This window comes from Lepisma saccharinum, chromosome 13 (genome assembly GCF_977018435.1).
Source record: "Lepisma saccharinum chromosome 13, izLepSacc3.1, whole genome shotgun sequence".
In the NCBI taxonomy this organism is placed as follows: Eukaryota; Metazoa; Arthropoda; class Insecta; order Zygentoma; family Lepismatidae; genus Lepisma; species Lepisma saccharinum.
This window is the reverse complement of record NC_139241.1, coordinates 16,453,825-16,477,572: the sequence shown is the minus strand read 5'-3', so window position 1 is coordinate 16,477,572 and position 23,748 is coordinate 16,453,825. Positions and strand designations below refer to the sequence as shown.

General features: G+C 43.5%; 1 protein-coding gene across 1 annotated transcript; it reads right to left on the bottom strand.

Moving 5' to 3' along the window:
* Positions 1-19,532: 19,532 nt before the first annotated feature.
* Positions 19,533-23,399, bottom strand: LOC145996705 (uncharacterized). Its single transcript, XM_083133225.1, has one exon. It carries the CDS (start codon positions 23,397-23,399, stop codon positions 19,533-19,535), a length of 3,867 nt encoding a protein of 1,288 aa, XP_082989351.1.
* Between the last annotated feature and the right edge of the window lie 349 nt (positions 23,400-23,748).

Below are 23,748 nucleotides of genomic sequence, written 5' to 3'. Positions count from 1 at the left end.
CCACTAGATTCGTGATAATTTACAATCTCAATTGGTGTTTTCTCTGATCCTTCAGTGGAAGCATACCAAACATAAAGTTCGTTCTTATGCAGTTTGGTTAAATTAAACACACTGCCATAAATTTCCTACAATTTATGTACGAGATGGTGAGGAAAGTTTTCTCTTTTATTCAAGTTTTGTGGGATTTAGTAAATCAAAATATTGCAATTATTCAAATGATGCGAATCTAATTGTTATCTGGTTGCTGATATTATCAATGATTTCAAAGTAAAGCCTCCGGCAGTGGTCTTTCTGTGATTCGTTGTTCAGTCGCCTCCTTTTCATTTGAACAATCTCTTCCTCTTCTACTGCACCAGTTATAGAATTCCATAGTGTTTCGAAATTCTCACTTTCCTTTTTCAGCTGTTGTTGAAATTCAGTTATTACTGCAATACAAAATATCAACATTTTTAGACTGCAATATACTGAATAATACGTCTGAAAAGGCAAGCAAGTTGGATAAAGCCTCTTTTAAAAATATATTTTCGAAGTCCTTCAAGAAGCTAGAAAATCCTCTGGAGTCATTGCAGTCAAATGGTCGAAGTCTCCACTTTCTCTAACATGTTCAAAAAACATAAGCAGTGCTTCTCTGTTGTCATTGACTGTCCACACTAGCCTAGAAGTAAAATTCCATCTGGTAGGAGCTAATGACGGGAGCTTTCTGGACATGAAAGCAGAAAGTTCGTGTAACCTCTTTGGAGAATGAGATTTAAGTTATTTAAGACCACAAAATAACACCTTAAGCTCTTTGTTACATTCTAACGATTGTTGCAGCACAAAGTTCATTACATGAACATAACAATGAGTATAAAAAGCTTTCGGATAATTTTCCAAAACTTTACTTTAAAGGCCATTCAAATGACCACTCATTACAGAATATCCATCGTATGTCTGGGCAATTAATTTATCCCCACACTTATATTTATCCATTATTTCAGTCACGTGACTAAAAAGAGCTCCTACAGTTTTGTCGGCGCTCATGTCATGAAATGCAAGAAATCTTTCAATGACTTTTTTCTGTGAGTCCGAGAAAAAACGTAACACTGTTGACACCTGAGATTTTTTGCTAATGTCTGATGTTTCATCGACCATGATAGCCACAAAGTCTGTGTTTTGAATTTCATTGTAGATTTCATCTCTCAGAACATCCGAAACTGAATTTATTAAATCATTTTGAATGCCCGCCGAAGTACCGCGAAAAACTGTAGAATTTAATAAATGTTATTTTAATGAGGGATCAAACTCGGCACTTGCAATAAGGAATTCCATGTAATTGCCCTTATTTAGAGATGCTACATTTTCCTCATGGCCTCGGAATGGCAGTTCTTGCTTTGCTAAATAGCAGACGGCGTTAATCAACCTCTTTAATATTTCCCTGTTCTCTTTTACTTTTTCATTGTGTAGCTCTATTTCAGATTTTCGTTGAGTATCCAAAAGAACGTCAATTCTAGTAGGGGTGGCAACAAAACTACTAAATTTAAAGAAACTTTATTATAAAGATGCAATTCAGACTCGCTGTGTTTTCTCACTGCAGTATTGAGATGATTCAAATCCGCATACCCTTGATAATTCCCAACACCTTTTTTAGTCTAGAATAATAAACATGTCCAACAGTAAAATTTATTCACCACATCACACCCGCAAAGCCAGTCTGAAATTTCATAGAGTTCTTTTCGAAAATGTCTCTCAAAACCTTTTCCAGCACAACTTTTTCCTTTAACACATGTTGACATCGTGAGATTCGAACATGGTCGACTATTGTCAATCACTTGTTTCTCCTCTGAATACGAAAGCGAAGAAAAGGAATTATTTAAATACTTTTGCACAACACTTTCACTATTCTCCATCTTAAAATAATCACGTCACTTCACACCACACGTTTAAAAAATAATGCACAACAATCAGGAGCAAAACAACGCGGAACGCGGCGCGAATGAAAGCCAAATCGTTGGGAACAAATACAACGCCTTGAGAAGGTAACCATGCTGTTGGGTGGCAGGGTGCGCATGCGCGGTCATGCTATGTTTTGGAAGTGGTAAGACGTTGGATTTCCTCGCAACGCCCTGCCCGTCACGGACCGATCTGCCTGCCTGACAACCACTGAGCGCTGCGCCGCGTTCGAAAACTACCGGGCGCTCGTGACTGACAATTGAAGAAAAACGCTCAAAATCGTAATTTATAAAAGTACAGATACTTTCTTCTTTATTTCATTTTCCTTTGGCCGTTGACACACGACTTACACATCGCCACTGAGTTGAAATTGATTGTTCCAGTCTTGTGTATTAAAGAAGGATACCATTTTGCAATTGATCAACCTCACCGAGCCGGGACATCAGCAGGCTGTTTTCCACTTGGCAGTGCTGATATTTTACATGCATTAAAAGTTCACAAGAGACTTGTAGGTTGGATGGACTAAGTTTGAACTTGGCAATAGAAATGTGGTCAAGTGTTCGGTGACACTAGTTCGATAGCTCTCTTTGTATATGAGGTTTGTTTTTTTAGAATGTAAATATACTGTTTCTAAATTATGTAAACTAGAGTGCTGCATCGAGGCTATTTTGCTCGATCGTCTACTAGATCGCACGAATGACGCTAGATGGCTTACGGAATGGCTCGAGCGTGGGAGATACGATCGAGTTTGAGCGAGCGAAAGTGGTCCAATGCAGTACTCTAGTGTAAACGTTATCATTAATGACCTAATAATAAATAATATTCTAAGATACTTAGAGCGGCAATACAGCAGTTTACTTTACAATACAATACAATACAGCAGTTTAGAATCCTGCGTAATTTCCCACCGAGTTCACAAATAATATATGAAATTTCCATCACACCAATACGTGTTGGAAGTTATGCATTGGGCCCCTTATAGAAGGGGGGCCCAACGAAGAATAAGCCCCCCCTGGCCACCGGTTTCGGCGCTCCTGACTAAATTACTGATCATCTAAAAATTCTCAAGGTGCGCCACTATAAAGTTTCACACTCCCTTGACCGACAAATGACCTTGTCCTTGAGCGCCCGGATAGCTCAGTCGGTCAGTTCAGCGGAAGTGCCCGCGCGAGCAACATCGCCGTGCCTCTGCTCGTGAACCGGTGAGTCATCGGGACTCTGGCGTGCTAGACGACGCGAAACGCGTAAATTTTCAAGTTACGTAAAGTTGTTGAATTGAAAGGAAAATGGAAATTCGTCGCGTAAATACGCTAAAGTTATGGTTTTCAAGTGTGAAGAAGTGCCCATCATCGCTGATGCTACATCGTTGGATACGGGATACTCTTGCATTGACTGAAGACCAGGTATTAAGTATTGAACTGGACCAATACCGTAAGTGTGTATATATTAAGTTAGTGACGCGTCTATTAGGCGAACAGTTAATTAATAAATTTGAAGGGAAGTTAGTGTATTGTGATGAGGATGATGAACATGAAATTAGATTAGACTGGGCTGATAGGACAACTACACTAGTGCGACTACATGTTATACCAATGGAAATAACCGATAGCCATATCCGTACAGTGCTTGCGCAGTATGGTGAAATTAAGACCCCTCCGGTGGACGAGCGATATTCGGATGAGCATATTTATAAAACTCGTACAGGCATTAAGTTGGTGAGAATGGTTCTGAATAAGCCAATCCCGTCCTATGTATCAATACAGGGTATGCAATATTGGGTAACATATTATGGACAGAAACCTACCTGTAAAATATGTGAAGACACTCAACACACAGCACGGTTTTGTCCACAACGACGTGGTGCTATGGGGGAGCGAGTGATACAAGACAATATTGGAGCATGTGCTACTCCTGTAGAAATCCAGCCTAAGCAGTCATATGCAGCAAAGGTACATAGACCACCTAGCCAACGTTCAGCGCATGAGACGGAGATAAAGGCTGACACGCAATTTACAGTGTTGCCAATTCCAATGCAGTTGCAAGAAAAAGCTGTGAACAATGAACGCGATAAAAATCTGCAAATAGAGCCGAAAACTGCTGATGTTTCAGAACACCAACTAGACCCTACCAAGGAAACACCTCTACCTGCGTCTATCCACAGCACATCGTGGGCGGAAGAGGTGGCATCTTTAGACAACCTCCACAGTGACGTACGGGATAACGTGTTGGTGACTGACAGTCTGGAAACAACTGATCAAGCGATGCGCGAGTCTGACACTACGAGTAATCTTCAAATGGAGACTGACATGGACGAAGCAGGAGGATCCCATACACTGGAAGATCAACAAAACAAGGTTCAGCTTGGTGAAACAGCAACAGGAACTAAGGACAATGCCAAAAGAAAATCAAATGTGAAGAGACTCCAGGAACAGAAGCAGTTGAAGAAGAAAAAAGTACAACAAAATGTGGCACCTAACCCCCACCACAAGAAGAACGTGAAGCAGCAGGCAATAGCCCCCTCCCCAGTGCGTATAACCAGATCCCAAAGTGTGACAAATTTGGCCCCGAGTGTTGATTTTCAACCTGTGATCGGATCCAAATTCAGTGTTTCCCCATGTGTGTCTAGTGAATGTGTGGGTGCAAGTAAAAATGAAAGTCAGAAATAGCATGTGTCAAATGAGTACAGGTATATGTGACTTGGTCACGTGTTTGCACGAGGTACCGTGCACATATGCAAGGTTTACGTTTCGTGGCATGGCAGGGAGTGGAAAAACAGTGTACGAATATTAGTGTCCACTGGGCAAAATGTATAATTCGAAGTGTTGGGTAACCCTAGTTCTTAAATTTCTGTTAATTGTATATATGATGACTACTCTCCGTTTAGCTACGATCAATGTTAACAAAATGCGATCTTTTACTAAACAGGAGGCGCTAGGAGATTTTTTCCTACAATCATCTTTAGATATAGCACTTCTTCAAGAATGTGGAATAACAGCATTTAACCTCCCCCCAAACATATTAGTCTATAATAATGCGACCTTCCAAGCGACAGGAACAGCCCTGTTAGTACGTAACACCGTACCGATTACAAATGTGATGTGCCATCCCAATGGTAGAATTATCTCAGCAAAAATAGCTAATGTTTGGGTATATAATTTATATGCACCTTCAGGGACACAATTTAGGAAACAGAGGGATGCGTTTTTTGCGACGGATGTCGCTACTGAAATGCAGGGTACAAGAGAACATATAATTTGCGCGGGCGATTTCAATTGTGTCCTGCATCCGCAGGACCAAAGACCTGGCTTTAATACCTCCAATACTTTGCAAAAATTAGTAAATGGGTTTAATTTTACAGATGTATGGAATGACAAATATTTTGGACAGAAAGGGTACACGTACATTCGAAATAATTGTGCTTCCCGTTTAGATCGATTTTATGTAACACCACATTTACGCCAACAAATCAAGTCACTTAGTATAACACCCACCTGTTTTTCAGACCACAGTGCCGTAATCATGGCGATAAATGTGGATATACCAATAGTACCTAGAGGGTATGGCTACTGGAAATTAAATGCTTCTATCCTTACAGATGCAAATTTCCAACGAGCCTTTCAGGACCAATGGAATGTATGGGAAGCACACCGTACCAGACAAAGTGATATAATTCGCTGGTGGGATGAAATTCTTAAACCGGGCATAAAACGGTTTTGTCTTAGTTATTGTAAGGAACGTTCTAGTGACTGGCATAATAAATATAATTTTTATTACCGTGTGCTGCGTGAACTTATACATGAAGCCACTGAAGGGAAACAAGTGCAAACAGAGGTAAAACGTGTACAAGCTGTACTGCTGAGGATGACAGCTGAAAGACGACAAGGTGTAAAAATTCGCAGCAGACTCCCACACTTTGATAAAGAAGAGGTTGCATCGATAAGCCATGTACTGCAAGAAAGACACAATGCAAAAAGACAATTTATTAGCGAAATAAACGATAATTCTGGAATTAAAATAAAAACAGCCCCGGAAATACGTAACAGATTTTACAACTATTTTGAGAATCAATTTTCCCAACCAATAACACAAAATGTAGATTTGACGTATAACTTGGAATCCTTGTCCGAGGTCCTTGACGATGAGGAAAGTGAGCAATTAAATAACGACTACACAAGCGAAGAAGTATTCCGTGCGGTTAAGTCGGGGCAGCCGTTTTCTGCACCTGGTCTGGATGGGATACCAAACAAACTCTACCAAACATTTTGGACGTTGATGGGAAAAACACTAACTGAATGGAAAAATGCAGTGTTCCGAAGGTATAAAATGGGAAAATCCTCAACTACTGGGATTATAGTTTTAATACCAAAATGTGTGAAACCCATTGAAGTTGGTCAATATAGACCCATTACCCTCTTATGTACTGATTATAAAATATTCTCTCGCTGTATGCTATGCAGACTTATGCCCTATGTAGAAAAACTAGTTGGAGATACACAATATGTTTTTGGTATGAACAAGAAAATTACAAATGTCTTACAAACGCTTCGTGAAGTGCTTACCTGTTATAGAGTCAATAGAAATAACCATGATAATGCTATATTAGCAATAGATTTTGAACGAGCATTTGACTCGGTACACCATGATTACATATTTAATGTGCTTCAAAAATACGGTATACGTGGACATTTTTTGTCAGCATTTAAAAGCCTTTATAGTAACGCAACATCCAAAATACAAATAAATGGATTTATGACAAGAGAACTTCCTATTCACAAGGGAGTAAGACAAGGTGACCCATTATCGATGATAGCTTTCTGTATCTCATTGAGACCTCTTCTTTCTGCATTAGAAAAGCAAGTACAAGGCATCACCATACAATCTATAAACACAAAGGTGTTGGCCTATGCTGATGATGTTAATGTATTAATAAATACGCAGTCTGATATTGCTGCAACGTCTAAAGTATTACAGGAATTTGGTCCCCTTTCAGGGCTCACAGTAAATCAGAAAAAATCAACTCTTATGTATTTAAACCCGGATATAACTTACCCTCAGAGCGGAGAATTTCATGTTGTTCCATCGATAAAAATACTTGGAATCATTTTCGCGCGCTCCCTTCAACGAATGATCCAGTTAAACTATGACAGAGTGATAAATGGGGTTAAAGCAGTTCTACAAATGAATAAATTTCGAATACTTAGTATACAGTCAAGAGTGACGTTTGTACAGGTGTACGCTCTCTCCAAGGTGTGGTATGTAGCAAAAATCCTCCCGTTGCGGCAACTGGATATTTTTAAGCTCAAGAGTGCTGTGAGCTGGTTTGTCTGGAACGGTCAAATCTTGCGTGTAAATCACGCAACGCTTTGTTTACCCTATGCAGAAGGGGGAATGAACCTTGTAAACGTGGAATATAAAAGCCAGGCTCTACGTATTCAAGCTGATGTAACGACACTGATTCAACACCCTAACAGCCTCACTAGTAAAGTTCTGAGACACGCCTTGGACAACATTCAATTGGAGGCCCCCATTGATGTTACAAAACTTCCAGACAGATTATGGTATTTTAAGAATACAATAGTGGATATCAGTTACGCTTTAATACAATCTCCTATCCTTCCAACGCAAGAGACGTCAAAAATATATAGAAGAATGTGTTCACTATCACAAAAACAGTGTAAAATTGTAGATCGGAATCCAAGAGTCAATTGGCGGGAAGTATGGAATAATATACAGGCCCGCCACCTTACGTTAAGAGTCAGATCAGCGTGGTATATAATTGTACACCAAATATTCATTACTGGAGCTAAACTTTATGATATAAAATTAGTAAATACTCCAATATGTGCTACATGTAATGTACAAGATAATTTAGTGCATAAGCTTAGTGAATGTCAAATAATCCAAAAATCATGGTTATATATCAAAAAACTTGTGAGTACAATTTGTCGTACATCAGAACGTAACATTTCAGTAGATATTCTTTTGTATCCATCCTTTGCATATTATCCAAGAACAAAACGCCACAGTGTACAATGGCTCTTAGGCCAATATGCCCTTTTTGTATCCATATATAGGCAACAAGATTTTCACACCCAATTTATCAATCACCTGCACCAGGAATACCAAATGATCCCTCGTTGTAAAAGAGATATGTTATATGCAAATTTCCTAAATGTAATGTTAACTTTATAATGACCTAAAGTGTATAACATGCACAAGAACATGTAATAGTTTCAAATAAAAAAAAAAAAAAAAAAAAGTCGGTAGAGCGTTAGGCTTTTAACCTAACGGTCCAGGGTTCGAGTCCCTGTTCGGGCGATATATATTTTTTTGCCTCTTGATTTTCGCTGACATAAGCTAATATCATGGAACAGTAATAGCGATTTGGCGCCACAACTCGGCGGCAGTTAATTTTCTTTCTTCCTAGGCAAAGATTGGCATTAAGGGAGGTTATAAGCCATGCTAAAGCATAGGCCCAAATTTCAATGGATAACCGTACAACTATTATATTACTTCTCTTAAGATCGTTCGCTGCGGGACGGCGTAGGTTCGAATCCGGCTCTGGTTGGAATTTATTCGGCCTACGTATAGGGCCGGTGTCAACCCACCATCGTGAGGAAATTGGGGAGCTTCGAATGAGTAAGCGTAAAGCTACTATAACGGCTGGGAATACGCTGACCCCCCGAGTATTCCAATACTGGTTGCTGATCTCCACGCTTAGGGGTGACGAAGGAAAGCGTGGGAGGGAGACCGACAGTCGGTGGGTAAGTGTTGAAGATTGTAAATAGTATTGCTTTCCGCTCCTCATTTATTTTTATTTTACTCCCGCTGGGAGCTTCTTGCAAGAACGCGGAATTCTGGGAGCGTGATATTCTAACACAGCGGCATGGTGCATGTTGGCTCGCGGCAGCGGGAAGAACATTTTTCAGCTAGCCTATCGGATGTGGGCTTTTGTGTATCTTATCAGTGTGCAAACGTATTTAATTACTGTATAATGCTAAGTGAATTAAAGGACTTGTATGATATGCAAATTTGTTGCTGTATCCGTTGTTCCAGCCCTATGATAAGGTATTCAATATGGCGTCATCCCTAGAGGTACTAGTTTTCCTTCGTGGTGTTACCTGGAAGGAATCTACAGACAGTAAGCCAAGGCCCTTCAGGGCTGTTGCGCAACGGATTATTATTTCTATTTTCTGGGAAAGAGAGAAATTAAATTGAAACTAAGATATTTTCTGGATATACATGTAATTGCACACACACACACACACACACACACTCACTCACTAACTCTTACCTTGTAACCAGTAGCGAAGCGTAGAGTTCCTACCAGGGTAGGCACAAAAGTGCGATAATTTCCATTAGTTGCTTAAATCTGTAAAAGGAAACGGGGGCATGTCATGGAGAGTGGTTCGATGTCTCTCCAGGCCGCTTCTTTACTTGCCAGTGGCGTGACGTTTTCAAAAGTGTTGTTACTGGCCATCAGTACGATAATTATGTCTTAGACGTTCTCCTCCCGTCCAAAAAATGTCATGCATGGATCTAGATTTTTTATTTTTGTTCATTTCGGGTTTTTTATTTGTTTGTATTTTTTCAACCCCTGATTTATGCACACCCCTCCAGAAAAAAACTACCAATCATGAGACATTCGCGAAAATCCAACGAATAGTGCTCGAGCCCTGTTGTCAATTCTTCATCACTTTTTACTAAATTTATTTATTTATTTTGCAATTGAGGTGAAAAGGGCTAGAATAATCCCATAAATTTCGGGTCAGTCTAACGTTTGTGCCGTGAGCAGACGACAGAATTCCGCACTTTCAGCGACTGTCAGTTTCGTACGTTCTACTGCTGCAAACTTAGTTTTTTTTTAGCAACACTTCTTCGCACAGAGAATTACACCATTGTTATCTGTTGTTTAACTAAAGGAATGGTTGTAGTTAATTCCAGTCTTGCCTTCCTAGATAAATTAAATTCTGACACCTGTATGTGCAAGTAAACATAATTAAAATGTTGAATATTTTCGTCTCATTTGTTCTAAACTCTATGCTAATCGTGACGATGAGAATGTATGGAGAATGAATTAAAGATGTTCAGGGAAACATTGACATGACCACAATTAGGTCAAATGGCTTCGTAACGTGTTAGGATGACCACTACGGGGCTTTCAAGAAAAAAAACATAAGTAAAAGTGACCTCTTTTATTCTGTGTGTATACTTCGCATCCTAGTTTGTTCTACCCCTTGTGTTAGTAGACACCTTTACGTGATAATAGAACATAGGATTCTTGTTTGGGATCCGGCAACACGATAGGTTACTATGTACCATATAAACAGGTTATAATAAATGTAGTTGCTTGAGAGAATAGAATACAAATTATTTTTAGGCGCAATTTAGCTCTTTTCTGCCAAACCAATCTGACAACACAGGCCTGTTCCGCCAGACCTGAAACAGACATGGCCCGCGCAATAACCCCATAACCTCTTCGCTTGTGTCGGCTGCATAAAAAAATGTCTGCTTGTAATATCTATTCGACGACAGTGTTAACGCATTAAATAACGTTTCAGCAACTTTTATTTTTTTTAATGTTGCAGGAAAATATAGTTGAATACATTTTAGAAATGATTGTTATAAGAAGCAAACATGAAAGACTAAAACTGGGTCCTACCTTACCGATGATTACATCTACACTCAATTAAGAACTCGATTGTTCTTGTTGTTCTTGCATTTCAGTCCAGCACTTCTTGCATAAATCTGATCGCTGCATATGACACGAATCACAAACAAAAAAAGCTCTACCATCACGAACCTCGCGCTCCGAGCCACGCTCCCTTGTAGCGTCCTGTACAGGAAGCAAGTTTTCACAGAGAGGGAACAAGCTAGGGAATCTCCGTTCACTATAAAAATAAATTATTCTATTTCCAGTTAAAGTAAAACTACTTTGTAAATATAAGGCGTAGTAGTAGGAAAATGGGGAAGCTGACTCACCCGGGCGAAAAAACGCTGAATTTTTTCAAACGCAAACAGCCCAAAAGCGAAAAACGCTGAAATTTTTCCAAACGCGAACAGCCCAAAAGCGAAAAACGCTGAAATTTTTCCAAACGCGAACAGCCCAAAAGCGAAAAACGCTGAAAATTTTCCAAACGCGAACAGCCCAAAAGCGAAAAAGGGTAGTACCTTCACGGTTAACCCCCGAAAACACCTATAGGGTAGTACCTTCACGGTTAACCCAGTACCTTCACGGTGAAAGCACCTATAGGGTAGTAGTGAACCGTAGCCTTTTACGCTGTATATTTTAAGCTTCATGGCAAATCACCTATAGGGTAGTACCTTCACGGTTAACCCAGTACCTTCACGGTGAAAGCACCTATAGGGTAGTAGTGAACCGTAGCCTTTTACGCTGTATATTTTAAGCTTCACGGCAAATCACCTATAGGGTAGTACCTTCACGGTTAACCCAGTACCTTCACGGTGAAAGCACCTATAGGGTAGTAGTGAACCGTAGCCTTTTACGCTGTATATTTTAAGCTTCACGGCAAATCACCTCAGCCCAAAATAACAACTACCTTTCACGGTCTTTCTAGTACCTTCACGGTTAACCCAGTACCTTCACCGGAAAACGCCTATAGAGCAGTACCTTCACGGGAAAGCACCTATAGAGCAGTACCTTCACGGTTAAACCAGTACCTTCACCGGAAAACGCCTATAGATCAGTACCTTCACGGGAAAGCACCTATAGAGCAGTACCTTCACGGTTAACCCAGTACCTTCAACGGAAAACGCCTATAGACCAGTACCTTCACGGGAAAGCGCCTATAGAGCAGTACCTTCACGGTTATTTTCCAAACAGTCCAAAATAACAACTACCTTTCACGGTTAACCCAGTACCTTCACCGGAAAACACCTATAGATCAGTACCTTCACGGTTAACCCAGTACCTGCACCGGAAAGCACCTATAGAGCAGTACCTTCACGGTTATTTTCCAAACAGTCCAAAATAACAACTACCTTTCACGGTTTTTTCCAAACCTAACGCAGGTAACTGACAGCGTTGCCAACTCTGCGTAGCCGTTTACGCTGTATATTCACGGTGCCTCTTGACAGCGTTGGCAACTCTGCCATCAACATTTCACCACAATATTTTTACGAGTTAAACTAACCTAGTGAGTTGGCAACATTTATTCTATCATGCATTGTTTGAGCCGCAAGCTAAATTTAGCTAACAAATCAAAACGAGTGCTCTTCAGGGGATGAAGTATGCTTTCGAAAACAAAGAAACAATACAAATTCCAGCATTTCCTCTACCGATGAGCCTCTTTTCGCCGTTCGGGAGGCTCTGTTCTTAGTTAATTACGCAAGGCAAAAAAGGGCTTCGAAAGAAAATCTTTACCAGTAAAAATATCTGCGAGACCTTTTTCTCGAAGCAAGAAGATGAAAAATTAATGAAATAGTCTGAGCAGTAGGAAAGAAAGAAATGCTCTATAACATGCCAACCAACGTGTTCGGCTACAACAGGAGGAAACCTGGCGCCACGCTTCCCAAGTACGTCAAGATATCCAGCGAAGAGGTCGTCAAAGCTCGAGATATGCTTGACGATGCCTTGCTTGCTTTCCGAACCGACCTGTTGGCAGCTACAATCATCCACTTGAACGGTATTGTGAAGCAGTTCGAAGAGAACACTGGCAAGATCTTCTTCATCTTCAACAACAATAGCATCTTCTACGAACTCTCCCTAGGTGGCGGAAGTCTCCGAATTGTGAACTTGCATCCCTCGAGCGGTGTCGCGATAAGTCTGCATCACGGGGAGAGTTTATTCAGGATCAAGCACGACAACATGAAAATCGGGGTCTCGTACGACAATGTTTCCGTCGGAGATCGTCTGTACGCCGAATCTATCGAGACGAATATGGAGCATCCGATACCGCTTTTTTTGGAGTTGGTGCTCTCCTATCCCGTCGCCAGTGTCAGTCGTCTATCGTAAGCAAGCAAGTAAGCAAAATGCAAGAAAACAATGAAGATAATAGATCCATATTTTTGCATCGGAGCCTTTGTTGTCTATAAGCCTCATGAGAGCAGCTATCGTGAACGAACTGCACAAACCTGCCCGCAGGAATTATCCTCGACTGCCCGTGATCACCAAAGGGATAGACGACCTCTGGCAGGCCGACCTCGTGGAGATGAGCACGGGGAATCTCAAGGGACTTCACAAGATCAACAAGGGGTTCAGATACCTTCTCACCGTGATCGACACTTTCAGCAAGTACGCTTGGGCGATACCCGTTAAAAACAAGACCGGGGTTGAGGTCAGCAAAGCTTTCGCTTCTGTTCTCAAAGAGAGATCCCCTTGTTTCCTGCAGACCGATCGAGGCAGGGAATTCTACAACTCTGCCTTCGGGAGGATGCTCAAGGAGAACGGTATTCTTCACTATTCAACCTACAGCGAGCTGAAAGCAAGCATTGTGGAGCGATTCAACAGGACCCTCAAGGGACTCATGTGGAAACGATTTACCCTCCGCGGGAACTACAAGTGGGTGGATCTGGTGCCCGAACTGGTGGAGGAATACAACAACCGAATTCACAGGACGATCGGGATGAAACCCTTGGAAGTGACCAAGCAAAACGAAAGGTGGCTGCTCTCCGAAGTGTACTGCAAACGAAACACTGGTGAAAAAATTAAGAAACCAAAGTATAAAATAGGAGTCAAGGTAAGAGTGAGCAAGTTCAAGCGCCCCGGAGTATTCGACAAAGGTTTCACTCGAAACTGGTCTACAGAAATTTTCAACGTGACCGATGTTCTCCTGCCTTCATCACCTCCCTACATCCCCACCTACAAGCTGAAGAGCACCGCGGACGGTGAGGACATCGAGGGTCGATTCTACGAGCAGGAACTGTCCGCCACTAGGTTCCCGGACACTTACCTTGTGGAGAAAGTGCTCCGACGTAGCAAGGGCAAACTTTACGTCAAGTGGCTCGGTCTTCCCTCTTCGCAGAATTCTTGGGTTGATGCTATCGATATCGTATGAGTTGGGAGGTGACCAAGAGGCTCCCGGATGTTGGCGAAGGTAAAGGAAGAAAGAAAAATGGCGAATTGCTTCCCGAAAGTATCAGATGTCTCATCGTGGGGCCCTCGGGTTGTGGCAAAACCACATTGATGGTAGACAATTTCATCCTGGCTCCCCACTGGCTCGATTGGGAGAGCAGACACCTGTACGTCTTTTCCAAGAGTCTCGAGCAATTGAAATACCGGCAGCTGATTGCAATCTACGACGATCTGGAAATAGCCACCTTTGCCTCGCAGATGGTACCTTTGGACGAGAGTCGTGAGAATTCTGTGGTTGTCTTCGACGATGTCATCCTTGAGAATCAGGAAGAGGTTCGCAACTACTTCACTCGAGGTCGTCACAAGGGTATGGACTGCTTTTACTTGGCTCAGACCTTCTCGAAGATCCCCAAGCAGCTGATCAGGGACAACGCAAACTTCATTTGCTTGTTTCGGCAGGATGCCACCAACCTCAAGCACGTGTACGATGAGTTCGTCGGAGGGGATATGACGTACGAGTCGTTTCGCAACCTCTGCGCGCATTGCTGGAATGCTAACGACTACGGCTTCGCCACGATAGACATGACTCGCAAACCAAACCAGGGGAAGTATCGTAACAAGATCAATGAGTTTATCGTGATGAAAAATGTAATATAATAGTACGAGGTGAAGAAAAAATGAATACATCACGATCTGCTAACCTTCCTGTGGAGCTGCTCTATCAGATCTTCAAGATTGTGTCGGGTAAAGAAGAAGATAACATCCACAGAATAATTGATATCGCCGATAGTTTGCCAGCGTTCGCCGTACCGTGCCAGATGATCATGAAGGACCACATATTTAAAATCACGGGGAAAAAGATCGTGAATACCGAAGATCTTCACGCAATAACAGCCGAAATGGAAGACATGCTTGATGGATACCATAAGCAGAGTGTTAGAAAATTTTCAGATGCATGGTACGAGATGAACAACAAAAAAGATAATATTGTCAACAATATCATTTCATTGACAGCTCTGTCTTGTTTCTTCCGTCGAAATAAAATAACAAAATTGTAAGAAAACAGATAGGCCCATTTTGCAATGTCTAAAAGGAAAGCCGAAGAAAACATCAAGTTGACCGAGTACCTTGCTAAACGATTCAAAGGGTGGAAGGAAGAGAATCGTGGATATTATGAGCAGAAGAAGCGACAGGAGCAACCGCTCATCGATGCGATCGGTGACCTGGGCAAAGAAATTAAAGATGTTGCCGAACATAACAAGGACTTGATCACAGAGTTGGTGCCGGTGGCAGTTCGCAACATTACGGACTATCCTCCCACTCCTCCTTCACCCACCACAACTCTCCAACACTTCCAACTGCCGTCGCTTCCCACTAGGTTTCCGTCGCCCAGCAGCAGTAGCAGTTCGTCTTCCGTCGAGGGAATACGATTAGGACCGACCGCAGCCAAATATCTGAGCACCAAAGGCGATGACAGAGACGAAGTTTTCGGTTTGTATCCATCACCCGACCCTTCCGGGAGCGTCGTGTGGAAGATAGGCAGTTGGCACGTCACGTTCGACAAGGACGATATCATCATCTACAACGAGAGCCGAGCGGGACGCAGAGGTTTCTTCAAGAAGTACGCAGGCACGCCGGGGCTATGGGAACTAATCACTAGAAAACGCCCCGACGCCAACGTGTATTCCGAAGAGGATTACGACAATTAAAAGGAAATTCTCGAGATGACCGATGCTTTGTATCAGAACAACGACCCATCTCAGAACAGGGTCAAGTCAAGTAGCAGCGAGAAGTACAGGAACATTATCAAACCGTTTTGGAATGAAATCAAGCAGCAACCCACTCGCCTGCCTACCGGCAGCGGTATCAAGCGCTACACCAATTTGCCCGTGGAATTCGTGTGGCTGGACGATGTTCGCAAACTCGTGGACCGGCTGCTGGTCATCGCCGGAGAAGAAAGGGCCGGAAACCGAAACTTTCACAACGAAAAGGTTGGCATCGTGGACATGATCGTTTCCAAACTAAGCCGTTTCATCGTTAACGAACCGAAAGGCATCGGGTATCTGATCAACATCATCAACATCTTGCCCCCGCGATTCTGGAAGCTGGCGGAAGGGAAGGGGCTCATCAACGACATCATCAACAAATTGCCTTTCGAGATGCATATTCCCGGCTACCAATACTGCGGTCCCGGTACTAAATTGGACGCTCGACTGGATCGCGGTGATCCGGGGGTTAATCCCTTGGACGCTGCCTGCAAAGACCATGATATTGCGTACCGGGACAACAGGGATCTCGCAGCAAGGCACGATGCCGACATGCAGTTGGAACACCAGGCGTTCCGGATGGTAGTCAGCAGAGACGCCGGCATGGGTGAAAGACTGGCCGCTCTGGGAACGACAATGGCAATGCATACGAAAAGAAAACTCGGTTGGGGTTTGTAACAAATTTGTATTTATTTCATTTCAATAAAAAATATCAAAACTGTTCAATGATTCTCTCGTTCTTTACATCGTAAACAAACTTTTTCCCTGCAATCAGGACCACGCTGCATACTGTATTGTCTGGGATCGCCTCTTGGAAATCCACGACAACCTTGATGCTCGTGCGGTCGCTGATCACCACCTGCTTGCGTTTCGATGTGTTGATCACGTACATCGGACGTTTCTGGATAAACTCCGCTGGTGTGTAGTACATGTCGGTAGATCCTTCCATGGTGACCCTCTTGAACGCTGTGTAAGCTTCGTACAGCTTCAGGTAATCATCTTCCGCGAGGTTGTAGTTCTCTCTGGGGAAAATCTCGTTCCGCCCGTTCTTAAGGTAAATGTTCCTAACTTTGCAGTAGTCGAACATACTCGAATCCGCATTCTGACTGCCGTCGCGACCGGTTTGAAACACAACCACCACGAAGTCGGGCATGTTGTACTGGATGCTGTTGAACTGTGTCGTCACGTCGAACTCGAAGTATCGCCCGGACACTGTCCTCTGCAAGAATTGGTACATCTGAAACTCTAGCGGGATGTTCGGGTTCTTCAGGATTTCTGCTTTGATCTTCGTGGCGTGGTTAGCTTCGTATTCGATGATCGGCATGCGAAGTTCCATGGATTTTATCACGCACTTACCCTCGGACGGGAGGCTCGCCTCGTCCACGGCGCCCCCAGCCGTCGCGGATTTCCATCGCAGTAACAAGTTGTTGTCGTTGGACGCTCTCTTGAAAGTGACCCTCAGACCGCCCTTCCACATGATTTCCTTGTAGTCTGAGAAGAATCCATAGAGGAGTCGCAGAGGGAATAGCACGGTGCTGAGTTTCCCGGGTAATTTGTTGTCGGTTTCGAAACCCGCTGCTTTGTAGTACGAACTCTCTGGCTTCGAGAGCGTCATGGTCGCACGATGGTCGAAGTTAGTCCGGGGTTATCTATCCTGTCGATGACTGTGCCATGCTTTCTCACTTCCACCTGGGAGAAGAGGTGAGGGACGAAATTGTCTATCAGCCTGATGTTGGCTCCTGAGGGGTAAGCTGCATTTTCGTCCCTGGTGACAATTTCGTATCTGATGTAGAGGTCAGCGCGATGAGGATGCACAAACCCGTCACCAACGTCTACATCAAATTCGATGTCCTTGTTCGGTTCGTTGAGGTTGCCAAACGTCCTTCTGTTGGGAGGGAAGGACTGCAGTTCGTAACTTTCTACGTGATCCATCGTAACCGTCTATTTTATTTACAAGATAGCCAGTACGGCCGTGCTCGTGGCTCCGGCGAAATCCACCAATTCACCTTTCTCGTTTGTTATAGTCAGTTCTACTTCACTGAACTTGTCGTGCTGGATGGGAAAAAACATCGGTTTGGCTGGTTTGTAAAGAATCGGCTCCAGGAATTCCGAATTGGGCTTGAACGTTGCAATTATACCGGTTTCCTTGTGTGTTTGGTCCCGATTTGCGTCCGTCGATACAACCATGCCCTGAGCCAGGTTGCAATGTACGTTCAAAGTTTCTATGGACAGGAATTTGGGAATAGAGGACCCGACGTGCTTGATCCCCGGCGCCAACCTGCTGTTGTTAGGGAAACCCAAGAGCTCCCCGATGGATCCGAGGTTTATTTCTTCTTTGGCGGACGTAATCTCCACGCGATGAGTGACCGAACTCTCGGACAGGATGACGTTCGAAGGCAATTGGGCTTGTAGCGTAGTCAGGTTATATTGTCCAGGCGAAACGATGATCTTCTTGCTACCTACGTGGAGGGTGTTGTTGTATTCGGTGACGTTGCGAATCAAGTACATGCTGTAGAAAGCCACGAGCCCCAACGACTCTTGTTGCAGAGTGCTCCTGATTACATCGTAATGCAGTTTCAGTTTGAGGATTGAAGTCTCGCTGGACAAATGCAGGACTAGCATTTTTCTTTTATCGCTATTGTTTTATCAAATCCGTTGCTCTCTGAAACATTTCCAACGACGTCAAGTCCCCGCTGCCGGTTAGTTGCGAAAGAATGACCAGCATTACGACGCAGAGATGACCGCAGACCACTTCGTCGAAGCCCTGGATCCTTTCATCGTTGTAAAATATTTCGGACGTCGATTTCAGGTAGTTCGCAAGCGCGAGAAGTGGAACGCCACCGAAAGAATCAAAAACGAAAGCGCTTCCGTCCTCGGCAATCCAATAACATATCCAGTGGGTTCCCGGGTTGAGAGAATTATCCAAGTTGACCACTCCGCTTTCGCCGCCACTTCGGGGTCCATTAGCAGGCAATGTATCGGACATGAACACACCTCTAAAGTTTATAACGTTGAAGAATTCAGCTAGAGACTCAATATCTTCGTTTGAAAGGGGCACTTTTTTTTAAGGTTGAATTTCTTCAACGCCGCTGCGGTGGTTTGTTTCTTTGTTCTTCTTCTCTTCAATCCGGAACCAGTAGCGTTCATCTTGCTTTCCACGGCGAGGTTGTGTCTTTTTTGCTCTTCGAGCTCTTTTGTGTTCTTCTTGGCATCGATCACGGTTTTCGCGATCGCGGCACTGCCACCTGCGAGACTTCCCACGGCTCCGAGAGCAGCGAGGATCGCGGGAATGCTGAAAATGAAACCTCCCTGCTTTCTTGACCTAGACTTTTGCAACTTGCTTAGCTGTGGCCTGCTGAGAAGGAGCTTCATCCCGTGTCCCTTCTTTAAACATTTGTTTTTCTTCTCGCGTTGCTTCTTCGTGAGTATAGAATCGATGCCCGAAACCTTTTTGAGTTCCGAGTAAGGGATTTGATAAGCTACTCCTTTCGGACGCATTGCGAAGAACTCCTATTTTATTATGTCTGTTTATTTACTTACTGCTATCCGTAAACTGCATTCTGCTTCAGCTGCTGCCTTCTTTTCTCTCTGTGCCAACCCCAAGACCAACATTGGGATAGTGTAGGAAAGAACAATAAATGGAGTGAAAAGGTTTTGGTGATATGAGACTGCTATTTATTTCAGCAAAAAAAAATAGATGGATGCTGGAAATGAAGTGAATGAAAAAGTATTTTGTGTGTATGCGTACAATTTAATACAGAAGCGTGTGTGTGCGTGCGAAGTGGATTTGTTACAGGATTAGCCTAATTACAGATATTGCATGATTTGGACTTCTCTCCGATTGGTGAATAGCCCCATGGAACGGTGTGAATGCCGCAGTTCAAAACTTTTCTCTTGTCGTCCTCTGCATCCAACGCCACTTTGTTCAGTTTCACGGTCTTCACATCATGGTCTATGCTCTGGAACCTCCTCTCTTCCCGCAGGATGGGGAGTTTCTTCTTCAGGCATTCGATGTAATCCTCGACGTTTAACTTCCCCTGAACAGTGCTTTTCCCAACTCCCTTGGACTTCTTGATGGTGGCGACAGTCGTTCTGATACAATACGATTTAGCCTTGAGTCCCACGAACTCTCTGATGATCTCACCGTTCATTTCGTCCTTCATCAATCCGGGAACTTTCTTGTTTCCTGGCAAAATGTTGTAGGGGTTCGGTTGTGGATAGCCCGAAGTGTCGAAATGTTCCTTCAATTCGGTTGTCATGCCCCTGTACGGATCTTCCTTCATCACATAAACGAAACTGTCCGTATCCATGTAAGCAATCTGGATTTGATTTTTGTATCGTGGCTTCATGATATTGTAGTGGAACTCGTACATTTGTAGTTTCGACAGTTCGAGAATTGCAGCCCCCACGTACGTCGGTTTGTTGAACGTAATGCAGGATTTGTCAAGATGAAGCAACGTCAGGTTCTCGTTGAAAATTTTCCTGCTCTTGAAGCGTGGGTTGGCAACCCATTTCATGCATTTTTTTTCGTCCGAAACTATCTTGACGTCCTTGTATTTCCTTACATTCTCCATTGTTTTTCCGTAGATGGCGTTGTTCATCAGTTTATACATATCCTTATCCAGGTCAGATGTCGCCACCTGCCGCTTCTGGGTGTTCATGTTGATGTAGGGTTCCAACCATTTGCCCTGCGTGAATTTCAAAATTCTGTGCACTTTAGTTAAAACAAGACCCTGCTTGAGATAGAATTTCAGCAGTTTGCAGTGCACTACGTAATGATCCTTCCTCTCCAACGTCAGAAGCAGTTTTGGTTGATTGGAGCGAGGAGGACATTTTAGCTCAGGCGCCAGAGGAAAATCCGAATGGATCTGGTGCAATTCTGAAGGATACTCTAAGTCTACCTCCGCGAAGTATCCTGTCGATCCTTCAAAATTATCCTCTTGAAGCAGATGTTTCAGTCCTTCTTCGATGATGTCCGACCACTCGAAATTAGACTGTGGCAGCTTCTGCGTCATCGCATAACCATACAGGTTGTTGGCGTCCAAGTATATTATGTAGCTGGACTCCTGATTGGGATCGTACTCGTCTCCCATGTACTTGTTGTTTGCTTTCGCATGTCTTAAACAACATTGCACGATGCCGCCCCTAATACATTTCTCGATGAAAATCTGCATGTCGCATTGATCTTCCGCGAAAAGTTGCAATCGAATGCTACTGGAATACAACATGGCATTCCAGGTGAATCCCGGAAGACTCACGAAGTGCGCAGGGTCGACTTTGTAATCACGAATAGCGGTTTGACGAAACGCTTGGAGCACGTCGAATAGGAGAAGCACGTCCAGCTTCAAGTATCGATCGTGGAAATCACCCAGCGAGCAGCATCGAAACTCGTTCCACATACGTTTGGCGTGCGCGTAGTCTTCGTCGGAACACACGGAATCCTTGAAGGTTGAATTGAAAGCGTCTTTCGACGGAAGATCCGTCTCGTCGAACTTTTCGGGCCCGTCGACGTACTCATATGGGTACACTCCTTTCCTTCGAATAGCGTCCAAGGACACATCTGGGAAATTATCTCTGGTAACTTTCGGCACGTCCAACATGGCGACGCATTTTTCGAGACTAGCCTGGAGAAAGCGGTAAGAATCGATGAATCTAAGTTCAATTCTTCTGTATTTTGGCTTCTTGCCAGCAGCGCACGACGTGCACTCATCGTAGCAGGGGATCATTTTGCTCATCTTACCATGATAGACCGGTGGAATATTCACCCACTTGCTGATAGTAATGTATTTCTCGTCGGTCTCGGCAATCACACGGATGGATTTTTTGTCATAGCCCAGCTCTTTGATGAAATGGTGAAGATCATAATTGCTGAGCCCGTGGAAAAATACCGGTACAAACTTGGCAGTTTGAAGCTTCAAATTGCATCCATGGCATAACGGACGGATGTACTGACCCGTTACGTGATTGTGGTGTGCCACTTTTATCACACAATCATCAAATTTGGACCCGCAATTTGGACAATGTGTTGCACAAACAAACCTCAATTCTTCGTCTTCGGTAAGATCATTCATGGGTTTAGTCCTGAACAAAACATCACCCCATTCCTCCACTTCCTTGACTAGGAATTCCAGGAAGCGTTTTCCAGCCTCGGGTCCTCGGTAAAGAATCGGTTCCTTGCTATCTTCGTCCGCTCCTGCCATCCAGTGCACGTAGTATGCGAAACTGCAAGGTATGTGCTCGTGGTAGGCAGTAGTTGATGATTTCGCAGGATCGGGGTCGCAGATAGCCATGGGCTTCAAGAATGCCTCGAAGTCCGCAACGATGACAACGGGGACCTCCAGCTGGGACTTGTACTTTCTGAAGAAATGAGAACCACCAGGGAACACGTACCTGGATGGTTGATGCTGCAGGCATTCTCTGAGGTGCTCCTGCAACCTCTCCTTGGCGGTTCTTGAACCTAGGTTGTTGAAAAATGTCATACATCGATAACAGATTTCGATTTGTTGTTTATGTTTCGTTATCTCGCTTCTGACCAGCTTCGAAAGATCACGGATGAGGCAATAATGGTGCTGTTTCACATTTTTTATCAACAGCATGTGCACTACATTCACCTCATCACCTACAATTTTGCTGATTCGAAGCGGAAAAATATTTACTTTTTTGTAGCTGATTGTATATCCATACACATTTACACCGATTGGAATCTCGTTCTTTTGTTGATAGGCTTTTTCGAATTTTTCGATTTTTGTCAGCTGAACAGGAAATGGAACGTCTTCGAAATATTCATCCAATTCATTCTCGTACTGGCTGTAACTTCCAACGCGCGCAGAGTTTTTTGTTTTATGATGCAAATGGGCCAGGAGGCACCATTTGAAACACTGGTTGTCGTTGTTTTCAATGTTAAGAACGGCTTTCTTGTTTTCGATCACCTGCGGGAGCTTCACGTAAGTCGATCCTGAAAGAGGCTTGTATTTGCTTATGTTGATGTTGATGATGTGTGTAGTGTTGCAAACACTCCAACCCGATCCTTTGCCTTGAAACTCTTCCTGCTTCCGGACGATCTCATTCATTAACTTGTCGTAAAGTTTGCTTATCACTTCCCTATCACTTTCCAGCAGAAGTTGTTGCTTTGTTCTACTGGAGAATACGTGAGTTTGTTCCGACGAATGCTTCTGAAACAACGAATCCAAAACCATGTTGAATTTGAAGGGGCCCTTGTCGAGAGTGGAAACCAAAATCTTAACCACTTCTGCTTTCTTCTCCTCCAGGAAAATTTCGGCACTGCAGGGCAAACCCCTATTCTCGCTGCTGAGGCTGTAATTTGCCAACATATTCCTGAAGGCCGTTATCTTCGGCTTAATGCATTCTGGGTCGCGTGCTTCAGCCGATTCTATGATCTTCGTTCTCTTTCCATGGCTCAACTGGTTTGAAGACTGCTTTCGCTTTACCCCACACTTCTGATTGACAATCAAATTTTTTGTTGTTATCACTTTCCTGGATGTTGGGGAAGATTTGATGATGCTGGTGGGTTCTTTCGACGAACCAGGTCGTTGAATACATCTTTGTTTATGCCGACTTAGATGGGACTTGGTTTGTGGGATATTACAGAAGGGGCAGGGAACTTGGGGTTGTTTCGTCTTCGGAACTGCAGTGTCTTGTGGCTGCGACATTTTTCTGCAACAGAGAAAGCCAACTTTCAGGGGTATGCAGTAGGCTATTATATACATATTGGGCCATTGTTTTGATTCGAATCTGTAAGTAAACAGTAAGACGCATCAAGATGCCGAACAATATGTTCGGCCACTCCAGAGGCGGCACGGATACCGAGCCACCCGACAACACTGAAATTCTGAAACTCGACCAACGAGTAAAGAAACTTCGCAGCGACCTGCTGACTCTCCAGAACACTCTGTCCTCGAGCCTACAAGATGAGATCACAAGTCTGCAGAAAACATTAGTGGATCCGATCCTGAAGATCGAAGCGGAATTCAAATCACTGTTCGCCAAGTATGCTGATTT